We start from the raw sequence: 13599 nt of genomic DNA on the forward strand, positions 1-13599 counted from the left end.
AACTTACATCATTTCTTTACGTACCAGGTTACCACCCTCTGTTGCCTAGTTACCACCCCTCACCTTATGGAAGGGGAGCTTACTTATTATCCTTCATGCTGTCAATCTCGACCTGGTCCCGAACCTAGGTCGATATGTGCATTAGTTTTTTGGGAGTTTTTGTACCAAGACATTTCTTCTTAAGATGTTCCAATACTCCCCTTTGGCTCACAGTCTGTACCCAGTACCTTCCTGTGTCCTTCCATGCTCGACCTAACTTACACAATCACACAATTTATCAATAGGGCCTCTTTCTTGGCTCCTTTACTGAACCAAAGTCTTGCTCACTAGATTGCAGGTCTGTTGCTGTTTTCATGTTACAGGCCTCTATTTAGGCCTGCTGACTCCATGTTACTGACCCTCAATTTACTACCTGAGTTTAACCCCGTAGTCACCAGGTGCTGGCCAGCACTCCTTCTATTCGTTACATATGTTCAGAGAGGGCAAATGGAAGAAGTCCAGGAATAGCCGACAGTAGTCTGGCCAATCCAGAACACAGTGTGTTGCAGTGAGGATCCCCACTGACCCAGCAGTAGGCTGTTCTGCTGCTGTTAGGGCCTGGTCTTAGACACAGTGGAGTGGGTATGTCTGCATCCCCCTGCCACCCAACTGCTGAGTGGCAGTCTCCCCTATCTGCCACTTCAGGCCAACTGCCTGCATTTGCCGGATGTCCGCTTGTTTACTCGACTGTGAACTAATAACTATATAGACTAACTCTGTATGTTTGCTGCCCTGCCCTGAACCAGGGCCTGTGCCACTTCACTGACTGTTCACCACCCCATCCTGACGCAGGGTGAGGTCCCCATAGAGCCTGGACTATTGGCTCAGCCCAAATATTGGCTTGAGGCTCAGGAATGAGTTGACAGCCCTGAAGAGGGTGATTGTTCCACTAACTGTTGCTCTGGTCTGAACACAGGCCTGAGAGTAAGCCTACGGGAACTCAGTGGACTGAGGCGGAGTGGCCGCCTCCTAACCTGGAGGGGGAAGAGCCCCTCTGCAAGCCCTATTGGGCTACAAGATCATTGCAGCAGCTCCTGCACAGGGTAGCCCAAACCCTGGGCATCCAGGCAGAGGAGATTGCTGAGGATGTAGATCCTGTTTTGGATATCCTCACCTCCTTGGGACCATCCTACATTGCCCTTATTATTAAAACAATTATGGACACTGCGAGGTTCCTCTTACAAATCCCTGCCTCTGTCATGTGCAACAAAGAGGAATGAGTGGCGCTGCTTTGTCTCCTCAAAGGGATGTGAACACTTGTATTCCCACCCACCCTCTGATTTTTTAGTAGTGGAGGATGCAAACCAGTGGGAGTTCCGAGAGTTCCAGGGGTCTTCTCCCAAAAGTAGAGGGGCCAAAAGATTGCTCTATGTGGGAGGAAGATGTACTCTATGGGAGACCTACAACTTAGAATTTCTAGCCATCAGGCCCTCATCAGCCGCTATGCTCATAGCCCCTGCTCTGCATTGTCAAAGTTCACAGAATTTTACCACAAGGCTCTTGATAAGAGTTCATCTGCCTAATGGAGGAGGGCAAACTGATCACAAAGGCTTCTTTACAAGCAACTTTTGACAGAGCTGATGCGGCAGCTCGCACCATAGCTATAGAAGTGGTTATGAGAAGATGCTACTGGCTCTTGGTGTCCGGCCTATCTGCAAATTCATGGATATCCACTTTTTATATCTGTGGGCATCTGCATCCATGAATATGGATGTGGATATTCGCAACGCATTTTTGGCAGATGCCACATGGGGCTCTACTTCTGAGGTCCAACTAACTTTGCAAGACCTGCCGTTCAAGGGCTAATGTTGTTTTCAGAAAAAATAGACAGGAGAGACTATAATTTGAAAGACTCCAGGGCCGCTTTGAAGTCCCCAGGCATTCTTATGCTGGCACCATAATATAGGCATTTCAAACCTCAGCCCCCATCTTGATCCTTCCAATCCTTGAGCCTCCAGGACTCCTTTCATTGGAGAAGATTGCAGCATCAGGAAAAGGCAAGACAGGGCCCCTGACCAGATCTCTGTCCAGCCCAAATCTTCCTCGGAGCGCTCAAAGATGACGTACCAAATCTTCCTCTGGATCCAAACAGGCTTACCTTTGTCTCCTGACTTTCTCCTTTCTAATTTGCGTGGTGCTCAGCACGGTAGAGAGGGATACTCCATCTAATTCTCCTCCTTTCTGTCCTTCCATCCCCCATCCCTGTCCTTTTGCAGGGACCTTTCTCACAAGCAACTCTTTATGTTCCTACCCTCTGGTGCTGGTCCCTCTCCTGCAGGTATCTGCCTTTCTGCTTCACCCCCAGAATCCCCTTACTCCTACACCCTCCTGGTGCCTCCCCCTTTCCTCACTGCCCCTGCCCCCTTTGCTCTCTTTTTCCCTGATGCCCACCTCCTCACCACCCTCTGCCACTGTTCCCCTCATGCCCCTGTGCCCTCACACATGACTTGCTCTATCCCCACCTTCCTCATGCCCACCCCTTCTTTCAAGCCTTCTCCCAGCACCTCCTCCTTCCCCCTCTAGCCCCCAGTGCCCTTACTCTCTCCTCTTCTAGCATCACCCTGTCCCCCCCCCCACTGACACCTCCCCTCCTGCCATTTACCTCATTGTCTGAAGTTGGCCCCCTGCCATTTGTCTCTCCTGCACCCCTGTCCCTTGGTGCTTTCCCCTTTCTTCTTCTCCTGACCCCCCCCCCTCCCCTCAGCACAAGCCCCTTCCCCATATTTTTCCCTTCCCCTCCCCACAGTCCAGGCCAGCCCAACCTCTTCCCTTCTCCTAGGGCCAGTTCTAGGTGTGTTACTGCACCAAGCAAAACATTTTTGGCCACCCCTCCCCTTTTTTGTTGTCTTTTACACGTTTGCATTTTGCAGTGGGTTTTTGTTTGTTTTTCATTTTTGTCCCAGCATTTTAGCCCTATAAATAGCAAATAGCAGTTTCATTTGTTTTTTTTCCATGAAGGAAAAGGTGCTTCAAGTGAACTCCCCCTTGCACTCGCTGCTGGGTCACAGCAGCCTTTTCCCTGCCCTGTCCAGCCCCTCCCTATGGACAAGCACCCCTCACTCCCGACCCACGGGGGAGCAGGGTGCAGGGACAGCACAGAGCCAGAGGGGTGCAGGGAACAGTGTGGGGCGTATGGGGTGGCGCAGAGTCAGAGGGACGTGAGGTGCAGTGGAGGCACGGGGAATGGGACGCGGGGAACGGGAAGGGTAGAGGGATCAGGGTCTAGGGGCAGTGCAGGGAATAGGCAGTACTGAGCTGGGGGGGCAGGGATCGGAGGGGAGCAGGGTGCAAGGGTGGCGTAGAACTAGAGAGTTGCAGAGAAGAGGGAGAGCAGGGAGTCCAGTGTGCAGGGGAGCAGGGGCGGTGTGGGGAACGGGCGACGCGGAGACAAAGGGGCGCAGGGCGGGTGCAGTGAGACGGGTGGTCGGCTGGGCGCGGTCTCTCACCGGCAAGGAGGTTGGAGCCATGGCAGGACTGGAGCTGGCAGGGCGGGGCCTGGCTGCACTGCAGCCAGCTTCTGGGGCCACGCAGCCAGAGCCGAGCTGCTGCGGCCCTTTAAACTCAGCGGGGCCACGTCCTGCTGGCGTCCTGGTGTCTCGTCCTCTGGCTCATGCCCCACCTCCTCGCACCGGAGCTGCCCACAGGCAGCCCGTTGCTGAGAATCACTGCGCTTCCCCCTTCCCAGCGGCGCTCCGCTCCTCTGCCCGGCTGGTGGATCGGATGGGGCTGCGCCGCTCGTAGTGCTGGCTTTGGCCAGCCCGTCACAACCGCCCACCAGGCCAAATCCTCCCCTGCACTCGCCAGCTGGTAAAATCTACTCGCCGCAGGCGAGTGCATTTTTCAAGCCCTGCTAATAATATTGTACAGTTGGCGAAGGAAGTGGATCTGGTAATGGATAATGAAGACATACACCAATAGGTTGAGGATGTTGGGGAGGAGCCGAGCAATGAAGATTTAATGCAGCTCGAGGCGGAGAGGGTAACAGAGGAAGAGAGACAAACAGCCCAAGAAGAAGCAGCCCCCAAAAACTTTGTGATGAAAGAAATAGCTGCAGCTTTCAGCAAAATAAATGAAAGAATGCAAATGTTTAAAAAAATGGACCCTAATGTTCCGAGATTATCAAAGGTGGAACGTTTAATTCAGGATGCCTTGGCTTGCTATAAGGAAATTTATAATGAGAAGAAAAAACAGATTGTCCAGTTCAAAATGGGGGCTTTCTTTAAAAAAAATATCCAGCAGTGCTGCATCCCATATTGAACCAATGCCTTCTACAAGCAAAGGAGCTGCTGAAGTAGAAGATGAATCTGTTGATGATGATGTTACTGTATTTTTTTTACTCCTCCGATTCCTCCTCTAATTAATGCAATTCACATTACTGTATTTAAATTACTGCATTGTGTTTTGTATTTCATGTTCATGTTTGTTAAATAAAGTTTGCTGTTGCTGCAGTAGTGTTGTTTTTTTTGTGTGTTTCTATTTTTTGTTGTTGTTGTTTGCTGTGTTGTTGGTGCTTGGTTACACTTCGAGTGCTTCATATTGGGTATTTCCGACTTACGAACAAATCGAGTTACGACCAGCTATTCGGAACGTAACCTGTTTGTAAGTCGGGGAACGGCTGTATTCTAGGATGCATTTCATCAGGCCCTGGTGACTTGCAGGCATCTAACTTTTCTAGGTGATTTTTAACTTGTTCTTTTTTTATTTTGTCTTCTAAACCTACCCCCTTCCTACTAGCATTCACTGTGTTAGGCATTCCTTCAGACTTCTCAGTGAAGACCGAAACAAGTCATTAAACATCTCTGCCATTTCCAAGTTTCCTGTTACTTTTTCACGCTCCTCACTGAGCAGTGGGCCTACCCTGTCCTTGGTCTTCCTCTTGCTTTTAATGTATTTATAAAAGAAGTTCTCCATTTGGGCATTGCAACTCTGTTCATCTCCTATGCTAGCACCGGTCCCACTTGCCCTGGTCTGCCTCCTTTAGCTGAAGTAGCAAGGTCTTTTGGCTTCATCTATAAGGGCCCACTTGGCTGCCATACTGGCATTCCATCCTGGGATACAAGGTTGCATAGTATTCTCTGATCCCGTAGTTAATTGGTTCCTAAAAGGTAGAGATAGGTCATGTCTGTTGGTGTGCCAACTTGTTCCTCCATGTGCCAACTCGTCCCTCCGTGGGACCTCAGCCTTGTCCTATCAAGACAGACAGATTCTCCATTTGAACAGCTAGCCATATGTTCTTTACCTCTCTAAAAAGGTAGCTTTCCTAGTGACTATAACCTCAGCCAGGAGTTTCAGAACTGAGGATCCTAACCTCAGAGCCCCCTACATAATGTTCTTTAAGAACAAGGTGCAGTTAAGACCTTACCCTGTGTTCCTTCTTATGTTGGTTTCTCAGTTCCATATCAATTGGGACATATTTATTTTGGTGTTTTATCCTAAATTGTATTCTGGTGGTTAAAAATAGACACTCCACACCATGGAGGTATGCAGGACATTGGCCTTTTACATTTAGACTAGACCATTAAGAAAATCAGCTCAGTTATTTGTAGCTGTTGCAGATAGGTTGAAAGGCCAGCCTGTGTCATCTCAGTGGATTTCTTTGTGGATAGTCTCCTGCATTCACAAATGCTACAGCCTTGCACAGGTTCCTGCACTGGCAAACACACCAAAGCATTTCTCACTCACATCCCAGCTCATGAGATATGTAGGGCAGTGATATGGTCCTCCATCCACATGTTCACAGTACATTACGCAATCACCCAGCAAGTCAGACCTGACATGGTCTTCAGAAGGGAAGTATTCCAATCAGCTTGTGGCTCAGACCCTACCTCCTAAAGCAGGGCTATTCAACACATGGCCTGTGGGCTTTGTTGAATTATTCCATACAGTTGTTACTTTCACTTCTGTTTTTCTGGTCAGCTGCTAAGAAATAGTTGATTTTATAAAATGTGTCTTTTTATCCTCATAGTATCTCTTATACTTTAAAAAAAGAATGAACATTCTATCAGTAATGTACTGGATTGTGCAGTGACTGAATGTGTAAACACAATAGCCTTAATCATAATTAATTCCATTTTATAGGACTTCTAAAAATACTTTAGGGTGTGTATGTAGATTAATGTAAAATGCATATTCAGGATTCACTTCACTCAGTACAATTGTTAGCACAACTATTCAGTGGTGGGAAACCAACAGTACATAACAGTTTTAAGATAAGTAAAAAATTCTGCATCCCACTTTTGTATCGTACAGTAAATTTCCGATAATCCGTCACCTTTGGGACCCAGGGGGTGCTGGATTATCAGATATGCCGGACTATCAGAAGGGGGGGCTATGAGGGGTCTGGAGTAGGGTGGGAGGGGATGCCACCCCAGACCCCTCATAGCCCCCCCTTACGATAGTCAGGCTCTGCCCCAGGAGTCCCTGATTCAGCCGCTGCTGGTCAGTTTCAGCAGCAGCTGAATCGGGGATGCCTGCAATAGAGCAGCTGGGGTGCTGCCGGGTTGGTCCCGCAGCGCCGAGGGGCGGCGCTACGGCACCAACCCAGCAGCACCCCAGCTGCTCTTGGGGATGCCTGGGGCAGAGCAGCTGGAGTGCTGCTGGGTTGGTCCCGCAGCGCCAAAGGACGGCGCTGTGGGACCAACCCGGCAGGACCCCAGTTGCTCTGCCCCAGGGGTCCCAGATTCAGCTGCTGCTGAAACAGATCAGCGGCTGATTCCAGAAAGCCCCGGGCAGAGCTGCTCTGCCTGGGGCTTCCTGGAATCAGCCACTGATCTGTTTCAGCAGCGGCTGACTTGGGGACCCCTGGGGCAGAGCAGCTGGGGTCCTGCCCGGTTGGTCCCGCAGCGCCGAGGGGCGGCGCTACAAGACCAACCCGGCAGCACCCCAGCTGCTCTGCTCCCGGCTTCCCCGATTCAGCTGCTGGTCAGTTTCAGCAGCAGCTGAATTGGGGAAGCCTGTCCGGCTGCCCCAGCAGTTCCGGGTTCCTGATGGTGCCGGACCATCAGGAGTCCCGGAGCATTGGATGCCGGACTAATGGAGTTTTACTGTACCACCTGTAGCTGTTGTGGGTTTTTTTTGGAGATAAGGAGTGTTGCCCAGGGGAACAGAAGTTGATTTCTTTTATTTCAACACGTGCAATGGGATATTTAGTTTCTACTCAGGACAGAGAGATTGAAGTGATTTCTGCTTTTTATCTCATCTCAAGCACATCTTAATAGGCTGGTATGATCTTGGAAACTGTAGTATCTAAATTGCTTGAAGTCTGGTGGGAAACTGAAACCCCTATTCCATTTTCTTTCTATTTTCAAGTCTGTTAAAACCCAGAATAAATTCAGACTCTAACATAATTTTTTATTACTAAGGATAAACTTATACATTTATTTTCTTAAGATTTGCTGCTGCTTTTTGTTAACAGTTGGCATGGCTGTGTGTGATTTTTACTGGTATTTGCTTCTTGCAGTGGGATTGAAGTTGAATTCTGTGGACCCAACAATGAGCATTGACCTGAAATATTTGGGTGTGCAGCTCCCGCTCTCCTACTCAAACAACTACTCTTTGTGGAACTACCCAAGAGTTAATCCTGGTTGTTTGGGTAGGTAAACAATGCTTTCAAAATACATTTGTTCTTTCAATATTATTGTTGAGGATTGGAGTGGTTGGAGTTAGTTGTGTATGTGGAATAGAAGTTTTAAATAAAATTGAAAGCTGGTAATGCATAGGGGTTTTTTTGGTTTGTTTGTTTGTTTTAATGAGGAATCTTTACAGAAAAGCCATATATAAAAAAACTTGCTGTTAAATTACTATGTATTTCTTGACCGAGTGATCTTCTGTGTGACCGTTAGGCCCTGATTTTCAGTAATGGCATGCAACTGTACACCTACGTAGTGCATGAACACACATGTCTGTGTATAAAACTGGGTTTTTCCAAATGGATGCATATAGATTATCAGTTTAGTCATGAGCTTATTTTTACAACTGGTTGGTATGCTGAGGCCAGCTTGTTTTCTTTCCAGATGCTGGGTTTCCCTTTGTTTCCAGGACAGGAAAGACGAATGATTTCACCAAGATCAAGGGTTGGAGAGGAAAGTTTCATGGTGCTTCTAGAAATGAAGGTAAGAAATAGAAAAAAGTGTGTTTCTCATGTGATAAATGTTCCTTTCTTTGTTCTTGCAACAGATCCTATCACTTTATTTACTGCTTTATTTTAATATTTAGCGGAAGTTTTGGAGCAGAAAAGATCATTAGTAAAGAATTTCCTTGTTACTCTTATTTCACTGGTACATATTTCAAAAGTCTAAATGGGTTTCATGGGAAGAGAGCTTTTATTTTCCCATTATGAGGTTTATTCTACTTTGAAACAGGGTAAAAGTGTGGTTTTTATTTTATACAAATGACTGCAGAGAAGAGACAAAAGCTAATTGAAATAAGCCTGTTGTTATTGATCCATTTTGGATTCTGTATAAGCAACCTTTGTTTGGAGAAGTGTGCCCACCGTTATCATCAGTACTGTTTTAGACTGCCCTTTGGGGGAAGAATCTTCAATTTTGGTATATGTTTTAAAATTATAATTAACAGATAATTCATACTTTGAGGAAACCCAACTTTTTTTTTTTATTATTATTAAATATTGGAGATATACCAATCTCCTAGAACTGGAAGGGACCGAGCAGGAGACTGCTTCTGACAACTTGCCAGGAGCCAGAGGGCCACACTCAAACTGTAGAGAGATTACCACTAGGGATGTAAAATCTTAACTGGTAAGCCTCACCCATAATGGGTGAAGCTTACTGGTTCCAGTTAATTGGCAGGGGCCAGAACAGTTCCTGTCTGCAACAGGTCCAGCCAGCACCTTCTTTCCCTGAAGGTAACATGCTGGCTCCCTGGGAGCAGGGCCAGCAGGGGCTTCCAGCTCTGTCCCAGGGAGCTTGCTGCAGAGCCCACGGTGAAGCTGATTCCACGGGAGTAGGGCCAGCAGCAGTCCCTATTGATCTGCTCCCGGGAAGGTGGCTTCTCTGCAGCAGCAAAGCCTCCTTCCCGGGAACGGGGCCAGCAGCGGCCCTAGCCCTGCTCCCAGGGACGCTTCGCTGAAGGCAGTGCAGAATAAAGTTTATTTAAGCTTTATACTGCAGACCCTGCAGTGCGTGTAACCGCTATGATTTTTAGTGGTTACACGGTTACATTTTTAAACCCATTTTTACAGCACTAATTACAACCACCTTTGGATGCAAAGTTGTAGTTTGAAGAGACTGCATGTCCCAATTTGTAGTGTTCTATGTAGTCTTCATAGTTTCTGATTCCGAGCGAGATGGTACACTGCAACCCATAACTTCCATGAACTACCCATCCGTATCAAAGAATCCAGTGGCTGCTAGGTACATTGTAGAACTAACTGGCATATTTGGCATGCATGTTGGGCTATGATCACCCATTTGGTACCCAAATGTATAGAAGCTTTGGAAAGTTAAAGAAATGTGACTATTCTCCATTGACTCTACTTATTAGGAGAACTGGCAGTGTACTTTCTCTGGAGTTATTATTTCCTGTGTATTTGGATTCCATATTTATTCAGGTAGTAGTTCAGAGGGCTCTTTGAAGAATCGATCTGCTTTCTGCAGTGACAAGCTGGATGAATACTTGGAAAATGAAGGAAAGCTGATGGAAACAAGCATGGGATTCTCTTCTAGCACTTCCACTTCTCCTGTGGTTTATCAGCTTCCAACCAAGAGCACTAGCTATGTACGAACACTAGACAGTGTTCTAAAGAAGCAATCCATCATCGCTCCATCCACCTCTTATACTTTCAAGCCTCTTTCTATGTCTTCTGCCTCTAGGAAGATGAAAACTCAGAATAAACAGACAACTTCAAAGAGCCGAGTAAAATCATCCTACAAACCCATACTGCCTTCACCTGTTGTTTTAAAGCAGAAACACAGCTTTTCAGTCACAGGGGAAAAGGTCACTAAGTCTCTGACAAGTAGCAACGAGGGTAATCAGGTGGATAATTTTGTGGTGCCAGCTCTAGATGAAAACATGTTGCCAAAGCAGATCAGTCTGCGTCAGGCACACCAGCAACAACAAGCTACTCGCCCACCAGGTTTGTCTAAGTCTCAGGTGAAGTTGATGGACTTAGAGGACTGTGCATTGTGGGATGGGAAACCTCGGACGTACATCACGGAAGAGCGAGCAGACATCTCTCTGGCAACTCTGCTCACTGCTCAGGTAAGCTACTGTAATTGCCTCCCTTCTCTATCATACCTAATACTTCTGCACTCCAGTGCTTAGTTGTAGCTAAGATTTAAAGGAAGGATAACGATGTTAATAAAAATATGCTTGTAAGGGGTCGTATTTTCTTACCAGTTAGCTGTATTGCTCTCTAGAGTGTAGACAATATCGATGAGCTTTTGACTAAATTCACTCACATGTATTGTAAAGAAAAGGTTTGCCACTTCAGAAGAACAGCGATTCTTCAAAAGTATATAGGCAGTAGCAGTACTCGCCCTCATCCGCACCATAAACTTCTTGTCTTGGACTCACGCTGCAAATTAAAAAAAAATATTTCTATTGTAGCAATAGCCAGGGCAGCTTCCTTACAGTTGATCTTCTCCTGACGTCAGCTTGCTCAGTGGCAGAATCAGACACGTCAATCAGGGTGAGATGGGAGGGGACCACCCCCTTGAAGACACTGTTCTATGTCCTGTCATTCAATGTAAACTGTAAGGGTACGTCTAGACTACAGGGTTTTGTCGACAAAAGTGGACTTTTGTCGACAAAACTGTACCTGCATCTACACTACTGCTGAGTTCTGTCGACATAACATCGACAGAACTCAGCAGTTTTGTCGACGCTGATAAACCTCATTTTACGAGGCATAACACCTTTTGTCGACAGAGTTCTGTCGACAGAAGGTGTTATTGCATGTAGGGTTGTGTCTAGACTACAGGGTTTTGTCGACAAAGCAGCTTGCTTTGTCGACAGAACTGAATGTGTCTAGACGCTCTTTGTCGACAGAAGTTTTGTCGACAGATACTGTCGACAAAACTTCTGTCGACAAAAGTCTGTAGTCTAGACGTACCCTAAATTGTGTGGTGTCAATGATTTTGAATGCAGATCCTGTTTACTTGTGTGTTTTAGCTCAAATTCAAATGTGTATATATATATTTTTTAAACTTTAGGCTTCTCTTAAAATTAAACCTGTACACAAAATAATCAGACGGCGAGCACCACCTTGCAACAATGATTTCTGCCGTTTGGGTTGTGTCTGTGCTAGTCTAGCCCTGGAAAAGCGTCAGCCTACCCATTGTCGCAGGCCTGACTGCATGTTTGGCTGCACCTGCCTGAAAAGAAAGGTGTTAGTAGTAAAGGGAGGATCCAAACATAAGAAAATTCTGAAGAAAGCTGAGCGTGGAAGCCTTGTATTCTATGGACCGCCAGGGGAAGAGCAGCAGGAAGAGGATGAATTGGAAGAAGAGGATGATGGGGAGGAAGAAGAGTTGAAACAGAAAGATAGGAGGAGGAGAAAGAAAGTGGAATACAGTGAGTATTATATTAAGGTCAGAGTGGTCACTCAAAGCAACAGGGCGGCTTTAATTTAAATCCAATTGATATAAATCACAATTTAAATAATTGATCAGGAAGGCTTGATTTAATCATGGTTTTCTACATAAAAGTGCATTCTTGCTGATGGTATAACCTTAATACATATCTTTAATAATTGAAAGCCAGACGTAGGTTTCATTTTTAGAAGGTACACAATATAGATTTTTAACAGTGATTTATTTTGAAAACTTTTCAGATTAGTTTTACAGCTATATCGGAATGAATTATTTGGTTATTTAGTTTACCTCCCAATGACTTCATAAATATATGCTTCATTTATCTTTGGTAAACTATCTCCAATTTAACAGGCTAATCATTTAATATTTGGAGGATTTTCTTGTCATGCTGTATTAGGAGAACCTCACCAGACAGACATTTAAATTGTTTTATTTAATTAAAACAACACTTTATGTATTCTGGATATGTTTCTTCTACAACAAACATAATATTTTAACAAAACAAGTATATGAATTTTTGAATTTAGTTAAACATTCAAATCAAGTTTGTTTTTGTTTAAATGGTTAACTAAAATAGTTAAATTAAACGTATATGTTTAAAAACAAAAATTAAATTAACTATGTTGGGCAAGTCAACATGAGAAACTTAAAATATTGGCTTCCGTTCATTGAACTTTTTGAAACTTTGCACTTTTTTCCCTTTTTTTCTTTTTTCAGCTATCTGTGAAACAGAGCCAGAGCAGCCTGTTAGGAACTGCCCATTGTGGATAAAAGTAGAAGGAGAGATTGATCCAGAACCAATTTACATTCCAACACCATCTGTCATTGAACCCGTGAATCCTTTGGTGCTGCCAACCCCAGAGGTCTTGCCTTCCAGTAAAAATAAATCTTCCAATGGAGTCAAACCAGGGCGAGTGTATACTCCCAAACCCAACCCAGTGGTAAGCAAAGAAAGGAAGGTGCTCTATTTTCAAAGGAAGAGGGCAAAACCTCCTTTTGTGTTAAGAAAACAAACCAGCCTTCACCTTAAAAGCTGGACAAATCAGTATCTAAAGTAAATTGATAGAGATGTAAGTCCATAATTATATACTTTTGTCAACAGAATTTTGATGAGGTGGGATTTTTTTTAAAATTCGTTTGTCTTTTATTAAGATGTTGCACAGAACAAGTACGGACAAAAGAAATTCTAAATTTCTAGCAATCTTTTGTATAGAATCACAAGAATGCCCACTAATTTCAAAATATATAACATGCATTTCCTTAATTGATAACCTATGCTGAGTAGCTCAATTATTTAATGACTTGCAAGGCAAGTGAGGAAATATATTTCAGAGCTAATGGGTTTTTTGTTTGACCATGAAGAAATTTTGGCTTCACAGTATTGAAAAATCTTTTTGTTTTAACCCATGACAATTTGAAAAGTAAAACCTTCCACAGGGACACTGGTAGAGAACCAGCTAGAGATGTGACCAGAATTCAGCAGGTTGCCTCAAAGCAGAATCTCTGTTTATCACCTACCAGGTTAAGCAGAATAGTTGTCTTTGCACCTAGATTTTTTTTACTAAAAAAGAGCCTAATTCAGAAGTAAAATGTAAATGAAGGTATAATGCTAGGATGGAAGCAGCCTTTGAAAGAAGGAGTACACTTGCTATTTTTACCGTTTATTGAAGCACTTCTGAGATAAGTGATACTAGAATGTGTGGCTTTTTCACGGCTGTGATATATATCTTGAATGAAGTTGTTCTGTTTGGGTTTCAGATTCGGGAGGAAGACAAGGATCCCGTTTACTTGTACTTTGAGAGGATGATGACTTGTGCCAGAATCCGAGCATATGAACGCAAAAAGGAGGGGAAAAAGCAGCAGAAGGACCTATACATCTGTAATTCAGAGAATTGTACAGAAAAGGTGAGACCTTTTGTCCACAAACTTCTCTATAAACCATTTCATGTATTAAAATGTAAGGCAATATTTTTATAAGCTCCTAAGTCACTTTTGAAGATGGAACTCT

At 44.8% G+C, this 13599-nt stretch overlaps 1 protein-coding gene across 13 annotated transcripts in view; it reads left to right on the forward strand.

Moving 5' to 3' along the window:
* Nucleotides 1–13599, forward strand: part of LOC102449777 (MAX gene-associated protein) — a 256194-nt gene that overhangs the window by 188817 nt on the left and 53778 nt on the right. For all 13 annotated transcript variants that reach the window (XM_089778501.1, XM_089778503.1, XM_089778502.1 and 10 more), the window contains 6 exons: nt 7499–7630; nt 8052–8150; nt 9608–10257; nt 11211–11571; nt 12309–12532; nt 13350–13496. In XM_089778501.1, the coding sequence (XP_089634627.1) occupies nt 7499–7630; nt 8052–8150; nt 9608–10257; nt 11211–11571; nt 12309–12532; nt 13350–13496 (1613 nt within the window). The remainder of the gene's footprint in view (nt 1–7498; nt 7631–8051; nt 8151–9607; nt 10258–11210; nt 11572–12308; nt 12533–13349; nt 13497–13599) is intronic.

This window comes from Pelodiscus sinensis, chromosome 5, assembly GCF_052426305.1.
Source record: "Pelodiscus sinensis isolate ZL-2025 chromosome 5, ASM5242630v1, whole genome shotgun sequence".
In the NCBI taxonomy this organism is placed as follows: Eukaryota; Metazoa; Chordata; order Testudines; family Trionychidae; genus Pelodiscus; species Pelodiscus sinensis.